Source organism: Lepisma saccharinum, chromosome 6 (genome assembly GCF_977018435.1).
Source record: "Lepisma saccharinum chromosome 6, izLepSacc3.1, whole genome shotgun sequence".
In the NCBI taxonomy this organism is placed as follows: Eukaryota; Metazoa; Arthropoda; class Insecta; order Zygentoma; family Lepismatidae; genus Lepisma; species Lepisma saccharinum.
Genome location: NC_139234.1, coordinates 13342650 through 13364727, shown reverse-complemented (window position 1 = coordinate 13364727; position 22078 = coordinate 13342650). Strand labels below are relative to the sequence as shown.

The window sequence follows — 22078 nt, the reverse complement described above, 5'->3', positions numbered from 1 at the left end:
TCTCACGTCCTTCCAAAAAAAACTGATAACCGTGAATATACCACAATGTTGTACAGGGTGTTTTAAGAGCATCAGATACCAATATAAGTAATAATCTTTTGGTCAAATTAGTGTTAGGTTTCAACTTGTAAGCTTTCAATTCACAAATGACGCTACTGTAGTAAATTCGATTAGAATGTTGATTCTGCGGATTAACAGTTGTTGTGAATAGTTAAATAAATTAATGACCAGAATTGGTTGCCCTGTAAATTATAAATGTTGAAGGTGGATTTTGAATTAGTAAAGCTGGTCACTCACTTGAATGTGTTTAATGAATGTATTATTGTTGTTATCAATAGCCGAAACTACATTGCACAGGCTATTGAAATAAAAGAAGACAAACAATTAACTTGAAATTGTACCATTTGCTATCCTTCTTAAATACTTCTTGTAGTAATAGATTAGAGCATCTATTGATCTTTACAGGGTTTTGAGGATGAGTGTTTGTTTGCTAAAATGCAGTTGTTTATAGCGCAGGAGGCCTTAGAAAGATTGTTTCGTGGGCTAACAGCAGACGTCGCTTGAACACTATTACCGATACTCTCGTGCCGTTTGCTCCTCAGCCTAACAAACAGGCCGAGGGAGCAAGATGCAGAGGTCACTCACCCTTCCAGAAGGGTGCAGCGAGCTACCTGTGGCAACCGGGCTCACTCATTCGTGGACCTCATTGGTTCTCGCAAACAAACCCCCATATTGTCGTCTGCTGCAAGCCCACGAAACGATCTTTCTAAAGCCTCCTGCACTATAACAGCGATGCAACTTGGTGTGAGATAGTAAAATGTTGTCGCAAGATTGTACGTGGCTACAACATATCTTTGGAGAGCACGCGTTAGTAATGTTTATTGTGAATACTCTCTATTATTTACACCCACTTAAGAATTGCCTTGAATTAGTATTACTTGCGTTGATCACAGGATCTTGTAAAGAGACTGAAGGGATACATAAAAAACGTGTCAAACACTTCAACACTGTATACCAGTTTTGTGATTGTTTGGTTAGTGCCATATTTATCTAGATTCATTCCGTTGGGGTCACCTTCCACTTAGCCATATTTTTATTGCCCACCATCCACATTAGTGCTGCATGGGACCTCTATCGCTCACTCAAACTCCTTTGTGTCTTCCATGCTCCAGCGTACCACACTAGTAGCAGAATGATTGGCAACGTCCCGTATTTCAGAGACTAATAAGCTGCACTGTGAACCTAAAACCCCTACATGGAAGGAAACTACTTCGTGTAATTACAATTCTAAATAATAATTCCGAATATTATTGTGTAAGACTCAAATACAATATGTATGAAAGTATGCAATATCTACAGACCGAAACGTAAAATGGATACATATGCTGACAGACCTGTGTAAGGAATTACAAATATCGTATCACAGTGCAACAAGTATGTGTACATCATTGTTCACTTACCGAAAAGGACAATCATATTGTGCAAATTAATAAATTGAAGTTATAACATTCAATCGAACATCATTTTAATGTCCCAGATTCGATACCGGTGGAGGCACATAGTGGTTCGGATCCCACCTTAAACTGTAAGTGCAGTCCCGATTAGCCTTAATGTGTATAAAGTGGACCTAAAACACCAATTCAATCAATCAATCAATCATTTTAATGTGACAATGATTGTAGAAACATAAAATGTCAGCCTAGGCAGTTTCTGCCCATAATCATCTATTTCATTTTCACATATCTCGGTAAAATATACAAGCTGTATTTTAACATGTCCGTTGACACTAAAAAAATTATTGTAAAGAAACTATTAGTACACCCTGTATAATTTTATGTGTATTATTAGGATAAGTTCTAATGTGTGTTATATAAAATACGTACCTCAGACATGGAGTTTCAAAATCATCTTCACTTTTGAAACCAGAAAGCTCGATAGGTTTATCTGCAATGAAAATTTCTTCACTCTTAATATTATGAGCCTTTTCTACATATTCTCTGTTATTTTCATTCTCCATTACATCTTGCTGAGATTTAACAGTGTGTCCTAAGGATGTCTCAGATGTGAGTTCATGTTCTATCTTGCAAGATGTTGAAAATTCTTGTGCTTCGAATTTGAGTTCCAAATCAGGCTCTTTCAAATAGAGAATTAATACACTTTTTTCTCTATCACATGTCAAGTTCAGGTTGTCTTTTAAAGGATCTTCTACAGCCAAATCACATTCCTCATTATTGAACGACGATTCAATCATGCCCTCGTCTTCTGCACTTCCTGCAGAAATTTCTCTAGTTGTAGTTGACAGTTTGTTGATTGTTTTCACATTTGTGTTTTCTAGCAGCACACAATGTTCACTAGATGCCCCATGTTCAGACTTCAAACTGAAATCTGGTAGTTCATTACTAAAAATAAAAAGACATATTTATATAGAGATGGGCAAGATGACATGAATTATTTTACCAAGTGCAATTAGTATAAATATAATAATAATTACTTGTAAAAGTAACCTATAGAAAGAAGCAAATCATATTGGTTTCCTTTAGTGGATGGAGTCTCTCGTGAATGCACAGCCTCTGAGGATGGAAACTCTTCAAGTGCACCCTTTTCAAACTTTCGATGCAAAGTAAAATAAAAAGTAGCTCGAGAACTAATTGTTGTCTGGAAATGAGCTTTCTCTTAAATGACAGGACTTTTAGTGAAGGTGGCATTTGTGCAATATACCTCCAAATAATGAAAGTTAAAGAAAGAAGTAGAAAATAGAAATTTTACCCCCTGTGACTACCACAATGCACCAAAGTTAATGAGAAATGTATTATGTAGCAGTGGTACATTCCTACAAACATGCAAAGTTGCATTGAGAAAAGTCTTAATATTTCTTGGGGGAAAAAGTAACAACAAAGGACAATATTTTGAATAGCCTTAATAGCTACCCAACATGTGTACAGCACATGAGGCACTAATATCGGGATGACCCTTGTGGCAGCCAATTCTCAATCAGTATCCTGCTTTGCACAGTTCATACAAGAGCACACTACACAGATTGCATCAGACGTTATTTTCCAAATGCCATAAGGATCTTCACAAACTTCATCAGCTTCAAGAAATGTTCAACTGGAAATATATGTCTAACAAGTTAAACTCACATGACTTATGGAACATTGAGTTGTGGAGTTCTGTTTTTATGCACATAATGGCTAATCAGGACTGGAATTACAGTTTAAACTGAGATACAAATCACTATGAGTATCGAATCTGAGACCTCTTGATTACATGGCAACAAAGATGCCCAACTATTGGAACGTTCCCACAGACAAGCACTGGTGCTTTATATCATGATATGTTAACATGTTTCTCTCCACCGAATTGTATATTTCTATCTTTAGTAATTTCTCAGAAATGGAAAAGAACAGATTTCAAACGCACAAAATTTCACACTCATGCTTAAGCTGATATCAAAGCATTAACCCGTAAAATGGGTGTGACATAGCCCCTGGGACCTTCTGACTAGTAACAAAGCTCTTGTTTGCGGAAGCAATAGCATGCACTTCTCTCTCCTTTTCAGTAGCTTCATATTTTGGAATATCACATACCCCACCGGTGCCACTTCGCTCGATGCATTTTAGTTTTGGAGCAATAGGCACTGGTGGGTCCCAAGGACCATGCAACGCCATTTATATACGTCTTTCGGTATGGAACCTGGTGCGAGAATCAGATTTGACAATCCGTGTTTTAGATGGAAATGTCCTTGTCACACTTAAAGAAGTTAGATGGGGAAGTGAATTATCAGATATGGATTCAGATAAAAGTGATAATGAAACACTTATTTCCACTGACTACATTTTCAAACATTGAGCTTTCACCTTCATTTTGACATTGTGCAGAAATTTTTTGTGTGAGACTTCTTCTATGTGATTTTGTTATATTTGGGTAAATGCATGTTTGTTCTGTGATAATTGACCATCAAAAGCATTTCTTGTATTTTACAGTTATATGACAATTTATTTATAGAGACGTTTACAGATATGTCGCTGATCTTTGTAGCCTTAGATAAATTGAGTAATAAACATGGAAAATAACAAATATAGTGGATAAAGGTTTATCATAATTCCATGAAGAAGGATCAAAATACAAGATATAATTTGTGGAAAAAATTAGCTATTATTTCAAATTACTTTTGGAAATGGTAAACTTTTTTTGGTGGTCCGCCCATTGTGTTAGAATCTGGCACCACGCCTGTTAAGATATTAAAAATGTGTCAGTGGTCAACTTTCAATTTCATGACTTCCATGGATAGACAGACATGCAAAACAACATAATTTACATCTTGTTAACATTTTATGTGAAGAAAATGTTGGATCATCATATTTAAGTGTTTCCGAGATAACAAAACGTCACTTTTAATTGATTGTTGCCTCTCTCGGTCAGTGGGACTGGCTGATCAAGCGAATTTTTGTTGCATAACATATTATTTGATAAGTCCATCTGTCTTTATGACAGAGAGTTTTTATCAGATCTTCACAGTAGACATGAATGGATATTATACAGAATGACAGATGCATTTGACCATCATACAAGAGTACTTTCTCACTTTTTCCTAATCAGTACATTCAAGGAAAATTCTGTTGATTTTTATTTAAATGCTAGAAAGTCAAAATTAAAACTCCATTCTACATGTTCAAAATATTTAAAGAATTTTTATTTTATATTTTTGTACACTTCTGTTCACAAAAAGTGGCACACTCATTTGAGTTGAAGTCCAGCTTTGTGGAAGTACAGCCGAATTAAGTGTTCGGAAAGCAGCAGTGTTGCTTACTATGAATCAATTTAAGCATATACAGGGAATTTTAGGTCTCTCAGACTCAAAGAAAAGGGCTAACCGAAAGATTGCAGCATAAGTATTAATGAACTGGAATTTCAATATCTACAATCAAAGTAACATAAATGTGAAGTATTCCTGAAATTTATTTTAAAAAGAAACATGTTTTTGACATTCGTGACGAAGTAGTTACCACAGTTCATTAGAATACGAGGGCCCCGGGTTCAAATTTGGCCTGAGCATGGGTGTAATTTTTGAGTCTCTCTTCATCATCGCAAGTAGCTGAAAATGGAAGAAAAGCAACACTAAATAACAAAAAGGAAAAGACACATCAAGAATAAGCGAGACTGAAATAGTGCTGTTGCAATTCTTGAAAAATGATGCAAAAAAAAATCTTTCAGAAATAGTGTTATAATAGTCAGGAGAAGGCTTGAGGAATAAATAAACTCCTTCACCACACACTTTGGCAAACAGAATCGCAAAGTTGGCACTGAATATGCGATGGGAAATCCTAAAGGAAGAAGATTTTATGTCACAGCCAAGGGGGCACATGAGACGAGGTACCTCCCCTTCCCCCCCACACACACCAGTCATCCAGGCTATTAAAAATAAGTCAGTGGTTGCCCTCTCGTTTAACTTTAACAATAAATGGAATTTTTGTAAAATAAAAATTGTCGGGCTTAACTTTGTTTACAGATGCACGTTGGTCTCGTAATGGAGCACAATAATAGAATTGTGATTCTCGTAAAATTCTTACCGAATGAATGAATGCCTCCGTAGATTCCAGAATAATTACTCTTCATGTTGAAATAAATAGTTTAAAATAATATAAATTATGTGTCGTTGGTTAATGAGATTCGTCGTCACATAGCAGAATCCGCTATATTGACAAGAACTAGAAAACTGTAATCATTTAGGGATGGAAACACTAATCTTCCACAAAAGCACGACTTCCCAACGTCTTGATAAATTTTCATGCGCAAGCTTCACTTGTATTTTGTCAGCAATGTGTACAGTATATGAACCCTATCTGATGAAGTGTATTGCTTTCAAATTAATGTAGTTAGAGAGAAGCGACATCAAAAGTTTTGAGCTGAACAGGAAAAGATGCAATCTTATGGATAAATTACTCAAATAGCTTTGTTTCTTCACCATGTCTTGTGGCCATGTCAGTTAAAGGCCAGCTTTGTAAGCTGAAATACTAGGTTCGAATCCCCTGGTCTCCAAAATATTTTTTTCTTATCAAATGGGTGCTACATAATGTATTATATTCTCGTCCCACCAATTGCAGCCTGAAACTTTGTTATTGTTTAGGTGCAAATAAGAAAATTTGTATTGAAACTATTACTCGTTCAGAGAACATGACTGTTACTCGAGACTACTTGAAATTGAGATTTTTTTTAGTTGCTGCTAAGCCTCGATATTTACAAGTGCTAAAATTGAAAATTGTTGTGTAAAAAAACACACCGTTAATATTCTCAAGAAGAAAAACAATGAAATTAAATGAGTAAGTTGTGAGGAACATCAGCAGATGTATTTTAAGATGTTCCGTCATTCATGTGTCACTCTCCTTGTTTTATACATAGACAGATATTTACAAGTAATCCACTCGATGAATGCTCACATCTTAAGAGTAATTTTCAGATGGGAAAGAAAAGAGCCTGGTCCAAATTGTAAAGTCCAGACGTGCGCAGATTGTAGATGTTATTGTCAGAAACAAACAGAATTATCAGTAACTACAATTATTTACCTAAACATCACTCATAGGGCACTTAGAATAGAGCTGTAAAATATGTCTTTTGGATAATTAGCTGTTTGAATGATTCTTCTTATAAATGTAAAGCAAAAAGTAAAGTGCTCCCCTGTGCTTAGCACCATGCCATGAAGGCATATAGGATCATGAGTGGGGGTGATGTGATCAGCATCACGCCCCTGACTGCCTTTACCCCCCAGGGTTTCATGTTATTCGACGCTGGGTGGGCATCGGGGCTGCTTCCAACGTTAGAAAAGTTCCCAGATTTGAACCGGCCTTGAGCATGGTAGTCAGACGCGTTACCGTTTGCTTATATTATACTTATTATTTCGAGGTGCAATTTGAGCGAAACAGTTGAATGCGGACTGTAATCTAATATTAATAGCAATACAACCATTGCAGTATAGAGAGATGAAAGGGACAAATATGTTGTTTCCATTCACATTATACTACGCAGGTAACGTCTGGGGTAACATCGTATGAATTGGTTTTAAGTAAAATCAACGTTACATTCCATGGAAAGTTTGTTTCTTTGTTACGAACTATCTGAATAAAAGCTTCCTCTTGTCTGTTGGCTTTCGCGGGAGCTGCTTTAGACTGTCAAGGTCAAGTATTCACCATGTTCGAGTAAGGTAAGCGCCAGTGACATAGTCATGTGAATCCAGCTGCTTCTTCTCTGTAACCGAGAAGCAGAAACAATTCATTTTGCTTTGATATAAATTAACAAACCGCAAGGGTCGCGAGTTCGAAACCTGTCAGGACCAGATGTTTTTCTTCTCTTTATTTACGCGGTAAACAGCGAAGTGTATCAAGATTCGAAAGTAGATTTTGATATTTCGATTTATTTTGGCCATCGATGTATAATATGTAATTTCGAAAACCGCCAAAGTTCAATTCAATAGGAAACATTCAGATGTAAAAACATATGGTGCTAACGGGAAACCTATATTTCTGCACTTTTAGAGGTTACGTGGAGAAGGAAAAATTATACATTTATTTCAATTATCTCTTAATTTTCACAGGGGCACGTGGCAAAGTAATTTTTTCAAAACATGTCAAAAGTGTGTGGATACGTCACTCCCACTTAAATTATACTCGGGACAGGACTTACAGTTGCAAGTGAGATCACTATGTGCCTGCATTCTGCTATCCAATCCAGAGCCACACTATTACAAGGGGACTAATTTACAACACAACATACAACAGACTCTCTTATGTCATGAAATTTATCAATTTCTAACTTAGCTCACAATTAAACTGGAGAACTATAAAATTAACTGTCCAAACAAAAATAAATTAAATTAATCATTTTCCAACAACATAAAAATAAAATAATCCACATTCCTAGATAAAAAAGAGACAGGCAAACTTTCCATCATGTTATATAGTCACCGAATATAGTGCTTTCTTTTTATACAAACATTACTAGAAAGCAATTTTGGTTGATAATTTTAGTTAAAAGTAGTTTATTTTAATTCTTAGTAATAACTCCTGCAACCGGATCAAATGATATTCTTTGACATTTACAAAATTACAGATCTAGAAGAGAGGGTTGATCTAAACACTTACTCCTGCACTATGAAATAACTCAAACAATATTTACTTGTAAATATCTGTCTATGTATAAAACAAGGAGAGTGACACATGAATGACGGAACATCTTAAAATACATCTGCTGATGTTCCTCACAACTTACTCATTTCGTTTCAGTGGTTTTCGTCTTGAGAATATTAACTGTGTGTTTTATCACACAACAATTTTCAATTTTAGCATTTGTTGTAAATATCGAAGCTTAGCAGCAACTGAAAAATCTCAATTTCAAGCAGTCTCGAATAACAGTCACGTTCTTTGAACGAGTAACAGTTTCAATACATATTTTCTTATTTGCACGCAAACAATAACAAAGTTTCAGGCTGCAATTGGTGGGATGAGAATAAAATACATTATGTAGCACCATTTGGTAAAAAAAAATATTTTGGAGACATGGGGATTCAAACCTAGTATTTCAGCTTACAAAGCTGGCCTTTAACCGACATGGCCAAAAGCCACGGTGAAGAAACAAAGCTATTTCAGTAATTTGTCCATAAGATTGCATCTTTTCCTGCCAAGCTTGAAAATTTTGATGTAGCTTCCCTCTAACTACATTAATTTGAAAGCAATACGCTTCATCAGATAGGGTTCATATACTGTACACATTGCTGACAAAATACAAGTGAAGCTTGTGCATGAAAATTAATGAAGGTGTTGGCAAGTCATGCTTTTGTCGAAGATTAGCGATTCCAAAACTAAATGATTACCGTTCTCTAGTTCCCAAGTATATAGCGGATTCTGCTATGTGATGAAGAATCTCATTAACCAACGGCACATAAATTATATTATTTTAAACTATTTATTTCAAAATGAAGAGTCATTATTTTGGAATCTACAGTAAGAATTTTACGAGAATCACAATTCTATTATTGTGCTCCATTACGAGACATACGTGCACCTGTAAACAAAGTTAAGCCCGACAATTTTTATTTTACTAAAATTCCATTTACTGTTAAAGTGAAATGAGAGGGCAACCACTGACTTATTTTTAATAGCTTGGATGACTGATATGCCCGTGCCCCCTCGGCTGTGATAAAAACTCTTCTTCCTTTAGGATTTCTATTATTTTTCCCATCGCTTATTCAGTCCCAACTTTGCGATTCTGTTTGCCAAAGTGTATGGGGAAGGAGTTTTATTTATTCTTCAAGCCTTCTCCTGGACTAGAATAACACTATTTTCGAAAGATTTTTTTTGCATCATTTTTAGGAATTGCAACCAGTATTTCTGTCTCACTTATTCTTTTTGCATTTTTTTCCTTTTCGTTATTTAGTGTTGCTTTTCTTCCATTTTCAGCTACTCACGATGATGAAGAGAGACTCAAAAAGAACACCCACGCTCTGGCTAAATTCGAACCCGGGGGCCCCTGTATTCTAACGAATTGTGATCACGAACGTCAAAAATGAGTTTCTTTTTAAAATAAATTTCAGGAATATTTCACATTTACATTACTTTGATTGCAGACGTAGAAATTCCATTAAATTGATATTTATGCTGCAATCTTTCCGTAAGCAATTTCCTTTGAGTTTGATATACACATAATTCCCTGTATATGGTTAAATTGATTGATAGTAAGCAACACTGCTGCTTTCCGAACACTTACTTCAGCTGTACTTTCGGTCACAAGCTGGACTTCAACTCAAATGAGTGTGCCACTTTTTGTGAACAGAAGTGTACAAAATGTTTATCTAAAAGCAAATTAAAAACATTATGTAGCAAAATATGCGAAGTCTTAATGCACTAACTTACCAATCTGAATCAGCTGCCTTGACACAAGAAGTACTCTTTAATATTTCGGTGAACATTTCATTTGACAAAGCTTCAAATTTTTCTACGATTTCAATATTTGGCATCTCTTTTCCTTCATGATTCATTTTAGCAAACTGAAAATAAAAAAGCAGAAATTGGTTATATGGACATTATGTAAGCACACAGAACTAAATGTAACAGAACCAGCACAATACTAATATATATATACCGTATATATATATATATATATGTTGTTAGTTCAAATGGAGGTGCATAGTTACGAGTGACGTGCACTGAGCAGTAGCTGGTCTAGCAGAGATAGATCAATGAATCTCACATCTCTAAATTATTTTCAATCACAATATTCACTGCCTTGTTAAAGCCGCAGATCAATGCAACACTTTTTTTTCATGCAGTTCTGATCCCTTGGTGCGATCCGGGGGTAAAGCTGGCCTAGCTTGCTCTTCCTCCCCCTCACCAGTTCCAGGTACAAACGGCCGCCCGAAGGAAAAGGGAGATTTCTGCCTCTACCTACAGTCCGGCCAAGGGAAACGAAACTAGCTGGAAAGTACGATTCCAAATGCGAGAGGGGGAGCAGGCAGAACACTCACCAAACCACCCTGTGGCATTTTGCTTGCATGGGGTCGCTTGTTGTGTTTATTACTGCTTGTTGTGTTGTGTTCGTGACGTCTCTTACAATTCGTAACAAACCGTTTCGAAGTAGAACAAATAAAACTGTGTCGTTTTAATCCCTGTTGCACATTCTACAAAACGCCCTCGATATAATACACAATGCCACAAACCATTCAGTTACTATATTTTCTTTATTATATTTATAATACTATGTATAATAATACTATTATTAGTGAATACTATCCTGATTACTGTTAATTAGCACATTTGTGGTAATTATAATATTTACTAAGGAGATCAATTTAATTGAATGATCCAAAAAAGAGTTACTGGTTTACAAACTTTACAAACAAGTTATCTACTACTGTGACGTGATTAATACTTTCTTGATATATTCGGTTTGCTTATATAGTATATGAATGGTTATTTTTTTCATTCTGTACCCTTACATAATTCGTAAAGACCTCTGCGTATTTTGGCGGCGATGTTACTACGTTTAAAACTTCATTGTTGTTTCCACAGCAGACCATTTTCACGGAACCCGCTTCCTGACCTAAGTGCCGTCACCCCTATTTTGCCAATGAACACGTCCAGTTGACGCATGCGCACTTCCGTCCATGGTCTCAGCTAAGGCAGCCAAACAGTATCTTGCCCCATCGCCCCCCCCCCCCCCCCCCCGCGCAATGGTTGAAAGTCCATGCTTTCAGGTCCCCCAGTCTATCTCCTATAGGACAGACAGGGGATTGGTTTCCCTTTGATTCCTTTGTAAAAGAACTCAGGTGAAAAATTTCTGAAGTACATATGTTCTCTGTATTTACACAACATTTTACATGTTGTATGAACAATATGTATGTATAATATGGGATGTAATTTTATTATTTATGAAATGGGAACATGTTATGTGCAGACAATAATGTTATGCTCTCTTTCTTCTTTTTTCAAACATGGAATATATAATGATTAAATTACAAATATGTACTCAGGCTCTCCCTCTCACTCTCGTTTTAGTAGTGTTTTATTTAAATATACTAATCTCTTGGCTTCTAACAGTCATAAATACGGATGTATTTATTTGGGCAAGAGAACGCACCTTGATATTGTTGTTGGTTTGGTTTATTTTTCTTCGTTTTTCTGCCACATTTGGTTATCGCGAAAATGAGGATGAGTTATGATATGATGAAATTGATGAAGGGACCTCATATGAACAATCCAGGCCAGGATTCAAACCCGTGGAGTGTACATTCTTGTTCCTATGTGTTGTACTCTGCAGTGAATAATAAAAAAATTTGGAATGAAAAATGTATCTCAGAACTCAAAAAGCCAAATTAATATTATTGAAGAAACTACCAAAAAAGTGTGTTCCGTTACGGTTTTGTTTCTGTGCATAAAGTGGACTTAAAACACCAAATCAACCAACCGTGGGGGAGTGGTTATCACAAAGCGCTACGACACCAGGAGTTCCGGGTTCGAACCCCGAGCTGGGCATGGGTGTTCTTTGTGCATCATCTTCGCAATTAACCAAATGTGACAAAAAAATTGACGCTAAGTAACAAAAATTAAATCAAATCGTTGATTGATTGCTTGATTTGGCTTATCTTACTTCGCTTTTCCACCACACATGGCCAAGCCGAGATTGAACCCAGGATCTTTGGCTTAGTAGTCAAATCAAATCGTTTTTCATTTCTGAATGGGGTAGGGGTTTTGTATACTTTATTTTAGTACTCATTCATCAATTGCAATCTTTTCCTGTTATTGACATTCATTTTTTAGGGAATACTGGGCCCTAGAATTGCTACCCCAGGTGTCAATGTCACTGTACCTTACTAATAGTTACAAAAAAAAATGATGATGAAAATATACACTCTAATAACCTAAAAATTCTGAAGTATTGGAAAAAAATTCAATCTAATAAGAGACAGTACAATAAAACTGGCCGTATCTACTCGGCACAACAGTGGTGCACCTGTTGGGATGCTACCTAACACAATGGATGCATTTGTGGCTCAACTCTCCCAACTCATTTTCCCTTTGCTACTATTCCTCAACTCTGTTGTTTCAAAATTATGGCACTGGAGAAATTATGTGTGCATCGTGCTCCACAGTAGGGGAGGGGTGGAGCAGACTTCACCATGGTCAGAGCTGCAGGGATTGAGGGGAAGGTACATGAAAGTTTCCAGCCAAAGGGTCTTGTGTTTATAGTCCCTTTATATCTGTTGGAAGACGTATTCAGCTATAGGGGCATTCCATGTGAAATCAACAAGTGAAGAGGTACACATTTTTAATGGACAAAAAATCAACAGTTTGGTGTGCTGAGTGGGAACTGGCGATGTCATGGTGAATAATAGTGCGACAATTTAGGTTTGTTTTATGCAATTCATTGATGACCTCTGGCAAACAAATTGTTGTATACCCCTCAGCATTTACAGTACTTCGATCTTCTAAAGCTATTTTTGCCACATGTGTGGTATAGCCCAAGAAACAAACAATCATTTGCTTGGCAGCACTCCTTCAACAAACAAATTTTGTTTCGGGTTCGTATGAATAGATCTAAGTTTCGTCCCCTGTAAGGATGTAGTACATCAAATTTGACTTGCCTCGGTTGAATTTTTTGAACATTTCTTTACACCAATTAACACGAGCCTGTTTTTGAGCTTCAGCCATGTTGTGTGGGATGCAACGGGTTGAAAGTTTCTGTATGTTCAGATGACCATGCAAAATGGTATGTATTGCTTTCATGTGAATGTTCAAAGATGCCTGAATCTCACTGTATGTTACATGCTGATGTCTCTCAATCATTTCATGCACAGCATCAACATTACCGGCAACAACAGATGTGGATGGACGAGCTTCACGAAATTCATCACTGAGAAATGTGAGACCACTCTGGAATTCGGAAAACCAATTGTACACAGTCCTATTGGATGGTGCTTCATCCCCAAAAGCCAAATGAAGTCGCTCGATGCATTGTTTCAGTGTTAAACTACATTTGAAATCATAAAAAATCATTGCCCAAAAGTGTTCACGAGAAATTTCCATTTCTCACACGAAACTACTACGTAATTCAAACTGCTGTGAAAAATAAACGAATATGCTTAAACAAACAATCAAAGATAATTTAAACATAAAAAGGTCTATTCTTCCGATTTTTATAATAGCAGAACACTAGTGCCACTGTTGTTGGTAGTTTGCAAAAACTTTTCCAGCAACCCTCGTAGCATGTTTGGTTACCAGTTAGGGTTGTACCAGTGTACATCCTGAACGGTGCATGCTACGTTGAAATTTCAAGCACTTTGGATTGAAACTCGCCTACTTCCACAAACTCTCCTTTCCTTTCATTTTTCATTATGTGCACTAATAACGGAGTTGGCTATGGAACTGGACTTTTGAGTCACCCTGAATTTTACAATAAACAGGAATTTAAACATCAGATTCATGTGCATTCATTCAAACAATATTGTATTTGATTTACGTTAGACTTAATTTTGAATATTAGGAATTTGACTATAAAAATCTGTTATCATCCACTTTAACATAAATCTAACATAACTCCGGATCCCATTGGCGTCCCATTTTTAAATTTTGTATACTTATTGAGTAATAGTATATGTATGACATGTAATATTTTTAAATAAATTAAAAGACCAGTTTTTGAAAAAATGGATACCAAAATTTTCTGTATATCACCTTTAATTATTTTCTTTAACCTGGCAATAGGCATTCTAGATCTTGTGTGAAAGAGCCTTTCAAGACATTTGCAATGCTGTATGAATCACTTCTATAGGTGCCCTGGTTGCCGAAATATTGTAATTTAAAGTTAACAAGATGTTGGAAAATATGGTCAACATCGCACAGTTTGCAACACTGGAATTTCGGAAATACAAAAGATATGGATTTGCAAAGTTGCATATTTTCCTACCTCACGTGGTTCTTCCAGTATACCAAAATTCAATTGAATCAAAAAATGTAAGGTTGAGGTCCATGCTGATTTGACATGGAATGTCCCTATAAGCAGCAAGTTAATTGGTAAACAAATCTTTCTGAAATTATATCTTTCACTTTAGAAACGGATTTTACAGTGCAGCACCTTTCCAAAAAATATACCTGTTTTTATGCAGATTGTTTGAGAAGTATTTTAGGACATGAAATCAAGTAAAATGAACACACTTTGTTGCACCTTTCTGTGAGATTAGCACATGTATCCCCTTTTGCCCTTCTTTCATGCTTCAGCATCTTCTTCCTTCCTTTTCTTTCATGTGTTGTTAAAAAAACTGGGACAGAAAAATATACGATTTTCACTCTTCTTTAACAGCCACATAAAATCCTATAGTCTCATTTTGTAAAGCAGAATGAGCTATAAAATGATACAATATAAATTATACCATGTTTACCACTGCTACAGTGTTTAATACAGAATGTTCATCTAACTGGATTCGACCTGAATAAACTCATTTTATCAGCACCTTTTGGAGAACATTTTCAGAACCTTTTTTCCCTTTCCTTACCATAATTTTGCACCTTAAAATCCGTCCCCTACTGATCAGTCATGGAAAGTGTCATATTAGCGAGCTTAGCACGGCAAGGTTATGCTAGGTTTTTGAATAGTCCATAAGTTAATTGCATCAAAGAGAATGAATGATGATTAGATGACATCGATGAATGAACACTCACAAAAGAGCTCGTACATGAGATATTTACTTGTTTCACACCCTACAGCAGATGAATAACTTGAAAGTGCACAGAAAAGTTGCATCATGTATCACCCAAATAAGTTGGGAGAGTTGTCGGAGAAGATTTGGCAGTCATATTTATTTAAGAAAGCATGTTTTGTTCTTTTTCGCTGCTTTTATAACCAAATGCAACAAAATGAATTCCTTGCGAGACAATTCAAATGCTTCATCATAATGAGAAATCATAGGAGTAGGTAGTTTGAACTTTGGATTCATACATCACTAATATATAATTTTTTTTTAATTAAAACATTTTGGGTGTGTCAGCACTGAGGTTATTTTGCACCCGTCACACTATATGGGGTCCAGCCCCTTATGATAACAAAAATAAAAGTGTTTCTGAAAACTAAAATTTCCTTACCTTGGATAAAAGCTGAGGCTAAAAAGGGTGCTCAGCACAAATAAGGACAAAACACAGGATGACACAGAATTATACTGGCCATGGGGCCAGTCGCCAGAGCCTCGTTAGTCTGCAGTCCAGGATGTACTATGTGGAAGTGAGGTTGACTATTGGGTGCACTACGTGGAAGGAGCACCCCTTACACACCACATCACTAATATTATCAGTCTCCTAAGCACTTCCCCTAATGTTACGAAACAGACAATAAGAAGATATTTTCCATTAACATTATCAGTGGAGAATCAATGGTTCTTTAGTACATACTTCATGGCACATCAAATATGCATTTGAAAGAGTACAGTAGTTCAATGGTAAATACTATTACAATGGTAACATACTAGTCACATAACAACTGGCACATTTGGTACTACTTTACTATAGGTGAGTCACCTATAAATCACTTCTTTCACACTTTTTACATTGCTAACGTACTAGTCTGCATTGTGGAACATTGCTTTAGGTGAAATAATGAATTTCTAATGAAAATAATGTCTATTTCTTACATTAACGAGTACTTACTGTTCATCCTTATTTCCACCCACAATACGGCGATAGTTTACCCGTTCATCGAACGTTGTGCCAGTGTTTTGTCGATTGGGAGTGTGCGTGCAGTGTTGCAACCTTGTTCACCAAAAAAATGTCTAAATTAAAAAAAAAATTGAAAGCACTTCACGAAATTTTTTTCCCGAAAAAAGTTCAATTTTTGACATAAAGAGTAATTATTAAACCATTGACATTAGCCCCAAAAACCATTGACGTTAGCCCAAAAAGTCACGATAGCATCACGGGGATGAGGTATGTCTGTTAGGTTAGGTTCCATTAGCACTCCTTTTCGTTCAATTTAGCATATTCAGACAACATCGGTTTTTCTCGATGAAAGAAAATACACAGAATTCTTTTAATTTTAACTTTCCACATCCTTCCATTTTCACTTCGGTACTTGTTTACTATCCTTCGGACACATTTATTTATTTTTACAGAAGAAACTACTTACCGTAATAAGTTCCTGTAGCATTGTCGAACATCAGGAAGGTGTTTTATGTGATGTGGGAATGTTTCATAGCTGAAATTCATGTTGTTCATTGAAAATTAATTCTCCAACAGAGAATAGCTAGCCCCACAAACCATTGGCACGTGGATAGGTTAGTTCTGTTAGGTTAGGAAACATAGTTAAAATTTGGTGTCGTGTTAGTATCAGGATCTAGAAATTGGAAATAATTGCGAACCATTGGCGCTAGCCCCACGAACCATTGGCACGCGGTTAGGTTAGTTCGTCTCAGGCAAGCAAAAAGGCCTATCAGAAAGACGTACTGGTAATGTGAAAAATTGCAATTAATTTCATCAAAACAACGTTGATACACCTTCAGGAATGTTCTGCGAAGCAGATACGTAAGTACAAATGTCAAAAATTGACGAAACGAAAAAATTAGAGGTGTCCGAAGGATAGTTAACTTTTACCCATTGTGCTCTCGTGCAGAAAGCAAATGGCGGAAGCAACAATAGCACGTCGGAAAGAGATTTTCATAGAAAACCACATGCATTCACATTAAAATGGATCAAAACTACATTCCCGAACTTCAACAATGCTACAGAAAATAATTTGCATACTTTCTCCTGTAAATCTGAAGAAATCCATCTCACCTATAATAAAGAGTTACCGCACATTTTAATAAAAGAGTGGTGGTAATGTTGCCACTTTTTGTCTTCTCCGCTCCAGCTCACCACAATATTTTCCAATGTTAGACTAGGCTTACCCAATAAAGTGTAACAGTTCTAAATGTTTAACGATTGTAAATTAACAACAAAGTATCACAAAACAGTGAAAATGATTGTTACAGTAAATTTCAACCTTGTTGAAAGTAAATATCACTATTTGGAATTTGAAAAAGTGCAATTCATTGGTGAAAAAAAAAAAAAAGATGTAAAAACAATGTTATGCAAGAAAACGTGCCTCATCAAGGAATTCTTCAATCATTTGTAATGAATTCGTGATATACCCAGACGTTACACATTGAAGAAAGAAAAAGTATCAGAATAGTGATAATAATTGTGAAAAGTAAATTTGAAGCCTTGCTGAAAGAAATTAGCACTGATGATAAAATTTTCGTTTCCCCAAAACCAATTTCTTCAATTTTACTGGAGAAAGTACTTACCAAAATGAGGTTATTTATACTTTAGGAAGGTCTTGGAAGTGTATTTTCCCCTCGCCTAAATTTTTTTGCCGGTAAATCATGTAATTTTTGACATTAATGTCACTCCAATGTACGAAAGCTGTTCCCTTGATGTCCGTCTACTACGTGAACCAAATTTTTGCATGCGTTTAAAGACGTAACAACCGGTCAGTGTTTCCAAATACACGGTTTTGAAACTGTGTAACAGTTCTAGAACGTAAATGTTAATGTTCATCATTTCTGATTACGAACTTGCGACAACATGACGTGCACAGGATCAGTGGCGTGCTCAATGTGAGGTTGATGGGGTTATAAACCCCCCCCCCCTTTTTGCCCAGTATCTCTAAGGCTATTTATGAATGGTTTGTGGGGCTATCCATCAATGGTTCGTGGGGCTATCTGTGAATGGTTCGTGGGGCTATCCGTGAATGGTTTGTGGGGCTACCCGTTAATGGTTTGAGGTGCTATTCATGAATGGTTCGTGGGGCTATTCGTGGGGTTTTCGAACCCGAAAAAAAAGTTCTATTTTGAAAAACAAATTTAGCTGTTTGCCTAACCTAACCTTGCCATGCATGGTTCGTGGGGCTATTTATGAATGGTTCATGCGGCTATGTGAATGGTTCGTGGTGCTATTCATGAATAGTTTGTTGGGCTATCCGTGAATGGTTCGTGGGGCTATGCATGAATGGTTCATGGGGCTATCTGTGAATGGTTCGTTGCCCTATCCATGAATGGTTCATGGGGCTATTTATGAATGGTTCATGAGGTTATCCGTGAATGGTTCATGGGGCTTTCCGTGAATGTTTCGTAGGGCTATCCGTGAATGGTTCATGGGGTTATTTATGAATGGTTCGCGGGGTTTTCAAACCCGAAAAAAAAATTTTTTCTAATTTTGAAAAACAAATTTAACTATGTATGCGTAACCTAACCTTGCCCTGCATTGTTCGTGGGGCTTTCCATGCATGGTTCGTGGGGTTTTCGAAACCTGAAAAAAAATATTTTTTCTAATTTTAAAAAACAAATTTAACTATGTTAAACCTAACACAACCTAATGTAACCTTCCCGTGCATGGTTTGTGGGGCTATTTATCAATCGTTCATGGGGTTATCCGTGCATGGTTCATGCATTTTTCGAATCTGGAAAGAAATACACAATCACTAACACCAAATTAGGTATTTTTCTATGAAGAAGGTTGCAACACTGCATAACCACTGATCATCGACAACGCTGGTCAACATTTCTCCTCCATATCGCACGTAACGCAAGCGAAAGCGAACAATATAAAAATACTCGATATTTCTAAAATTGACATTGTTTCCGTGGAAAAAACGAAACGCGAACTTGAAGAATCCTTAGGAATGCAGAATACGTAACTATCGATGTGAAAAATATGAAAATAAGAAAATAAGGGAATTAAAGACGTTTGGTTGTTACTGAAATTTTAATGTTTGGAGTTCCAGAAAGTGCTTTCTATTGTCCCACGCAGACGAAAAATATATAAAAAGTACCTTCCGGACGAATCCCGCCACATGTTACTTGACGTTCCGAGTTTACGCTCCCGCTGTAAACAACACATGTAATCTGTGCAACACATCGTAAACAATCTGTGCATGTTTACAGCGTTGCCAGAGGCATACACACAGAATCCACGAAAGCTGCTGTGAAATTACACACAATTACACACACACTGATTTTGAATTGGGCTGTTCATTGCCAAACTTTTAAATTTTTACACCATGCTTTGCTTTTTTTTCTGGTTGCGAGCATGTGTAATTAAACGGCGGGTAGAAATCGAAGAAACTCGCAAAATTATAAAGAAAAATGTATTAAGTGCGTAAACGCATGATATATATTATTATACTCTATAACTGACATTATGCCCTATCTGATAATAAAGAACACAAAGTTCACTCTTTAGTAACTATTCTATGCTTTAGTTTTCCCTCTTCTATGAAGGGATAATATTTGACACAATTCTTACACGAATCATCGAGAAAATCAGACTTCCTCCAGTCATTTTGCAAGGTCCACTAAATTCAAACACACCAAATGTTCAGTTGCCTCAAATCTCTCTTCGGCTTGATGAATAATTATATCGTAGCACTCAATAGCGCATGCTGTTTTGTTAACACTGCTTTTTCTTTTCTTCGAGATGTTACACAGAACAGAACTATCATCATCTGAAGAGTTAGCCAGTTCATTCCTAATATCACTGATGTCAGCAACAAATTTGCGAAGATGTTCCTTTACGTGTACCCTTCTTGTAATTTTCTTCTGCAAAATATTGCAAAATATTTCGACGAAAGGCATTATCCTGTTAAAGACACCCAAGAAAAAAATGAATTCCTCGTCTTCGAGGAAATGTATTAGTCCAGTTGCTTCCCTAATTGACACAGAATCCCATGAGCCATCTTGCTGAATAATTTCCAAACACTCTATCAGGGCTTCCTTGCAATGGAAAACAGACGACACTACCCTACTCTGGAAATTCCATCTTGTTTGGCATGTTCGAGGTAACCGCCGATGACATACCTCCTGCAGTAAATCTGTTCCCTTACTAGAGTCGTTTTCACGTTCAGAAGACACAATGGGCTCTTATGGGCAATGCTTTTCTTATGGGAAATACGAGCGCGCTGTTGTGAAATTTCTGGATTTACAAATTTAGCTTAAGTAAAATCGGTACCTGCAGTTTTGCAGGAAATTTTGTAGAGAATACGATGGTGAACACAAAAAACTGGTAACTTGCTTACATAATTTTAGATAAATTAAAAACGCAAATTTTCCGTGAAAAAACAATTTTTACATTGTTTTCATTCCTAACGTTGAAACATGCCGTAAAATTGAAGCATTCATTATTAAAAAAATTGACACTGTTTTTTAATTGTCATAGGTGATAGTGGTACTCAGAATTTATCAATACTTTAAAGCATATTCGCATTAAAAAATATTCAAATAAAGTATGTGGAGATTTTTTATATTCGTGCAGTAGAAAATGTCGTTGCTGGCCATTTTTTGTTCTGTAATTCGAAGTAAAAACTTCCAGCGACAAAGTTGTGGAGAAAATAATGATTTTTTTCTTTTATAACCACTCAAAGGTTCCCAGAAATATTACTTCCATGCATTTGGAGTTTCTTTTTAACCCGAACCGCACGCGAAGTAAGGAGACGTTGTCTGGCCATCTTGAGCCGATTCACAGCAGCATTCCAGCTATCACCACCAAGTTTTCGAGTTGTTATTTTATTTCCATTCAGTAAAAATATGAACTTCATGTAGTTTGTTATAATAGAATTGAAATTACTTAAATTTAATAATTGACAATTATTTCCAATGCTGCTGTTGTGAGCAACATTAGTGCTGTCGCAAATACGCGTTGTTTTCGTTTACATTACTGTCGACATTAATACTGAAATGAAGATCACCTTTCAGTTTCCAACGTACACATAAATTCATAGACACCATATTAACCTTTGAAAGGCTTTCCAACACGTGACAAAATATGGGGCTTCAAAATAAAAATATGACATGCCTTGCTTGAGTCATTCACGTCTTATCAGTTCACGTGGGCCATAACTCATTTGTTTGTTTGGGTTGCAACTTGAATTTAACCCATGTGCCAGGTTCCCCTTACTTGAGTGAGAGATCTACTTTGGTCTGTTTAGACTTTTTCCCTCTCCCGAAAAAGTGTTTTCAGTTGTGTGAGCTCTCAGTGATTTTTACATTTTTATGTGATTTCTGAAGTGTCATATTCGTGCATTACACTCGCGTGTGTAGTGATCGCAATGGATCATAGTAAAAAGGGTAACTGTAACGTTCACAGTATAATATTAATATTAATAATTACATATAATTATCATTATATATACAAAATATGTAACACCTTCATTGTGAAGGAAGGTCATCATTTCCCGGCGACATGAGCTAGCGCTGTATTGGCAACACTGTGCGGTTTCTCCATAAGCGCCGTTGTGTCTTCTGAACGTGAAAACGACTCTAGATGAAGAGAAGAACGAAGAAAATTCAGATAAATTGACAAAGAAAATTCTGATAGCTGTGATGGTAGAGCATACTTGTTGCATTATGAGATTGAGTTGGTGTGCATAACAATGCACAAAATAAGCACACGGATAAACATCTGTTACAAGTTTCTGGACTCCAAGCCGTACCCCTTGGAATGCAGATCCACCATCATACGTTTGAGAAACATTGGGATATCACCAGGGGCGACGCCAGAAATTTTCGACCGGG

At 36.4% G+C, this 22078-nt stretch overlaps 1 protein-coding gene across 5 annotated transcripts in view; it reads right to left on the bottom strand.

Annotated features, from left to right (window-relative positions):
- The window catches only part of LOC145988574 (uncharacterized), a 95378-nt gene extending 75958 nt beyond the window's left edge, over positions 1-19420 (bottom strand). For all 5 annotated transcript variants that reach the window (XM_083123529.1, XM_083123527.1, XM_083123528.1 and 2 more), the window contains exons 1-3: positions 19342-19420; positions 9903-10036; positions 1884-2399 (exon numbers count right to left, since the gene is read on the bottom strand). In XM_083123529.1, the coding sequence (XP_082979655.1) occupies positions 1884-2399; positions 9903-10027 (641 nt within the window). In that variant the 5' untranslated portion in view covers positions 10028-10036; positions 19342-19420. The remainder of the gene's footprint in view (positions 1-1883; positions 2400-9902; positions 10037-19341) is intronic.
- Between the last annotated feature and the right edge of the window lie 2658 nt (positions 19421-22078).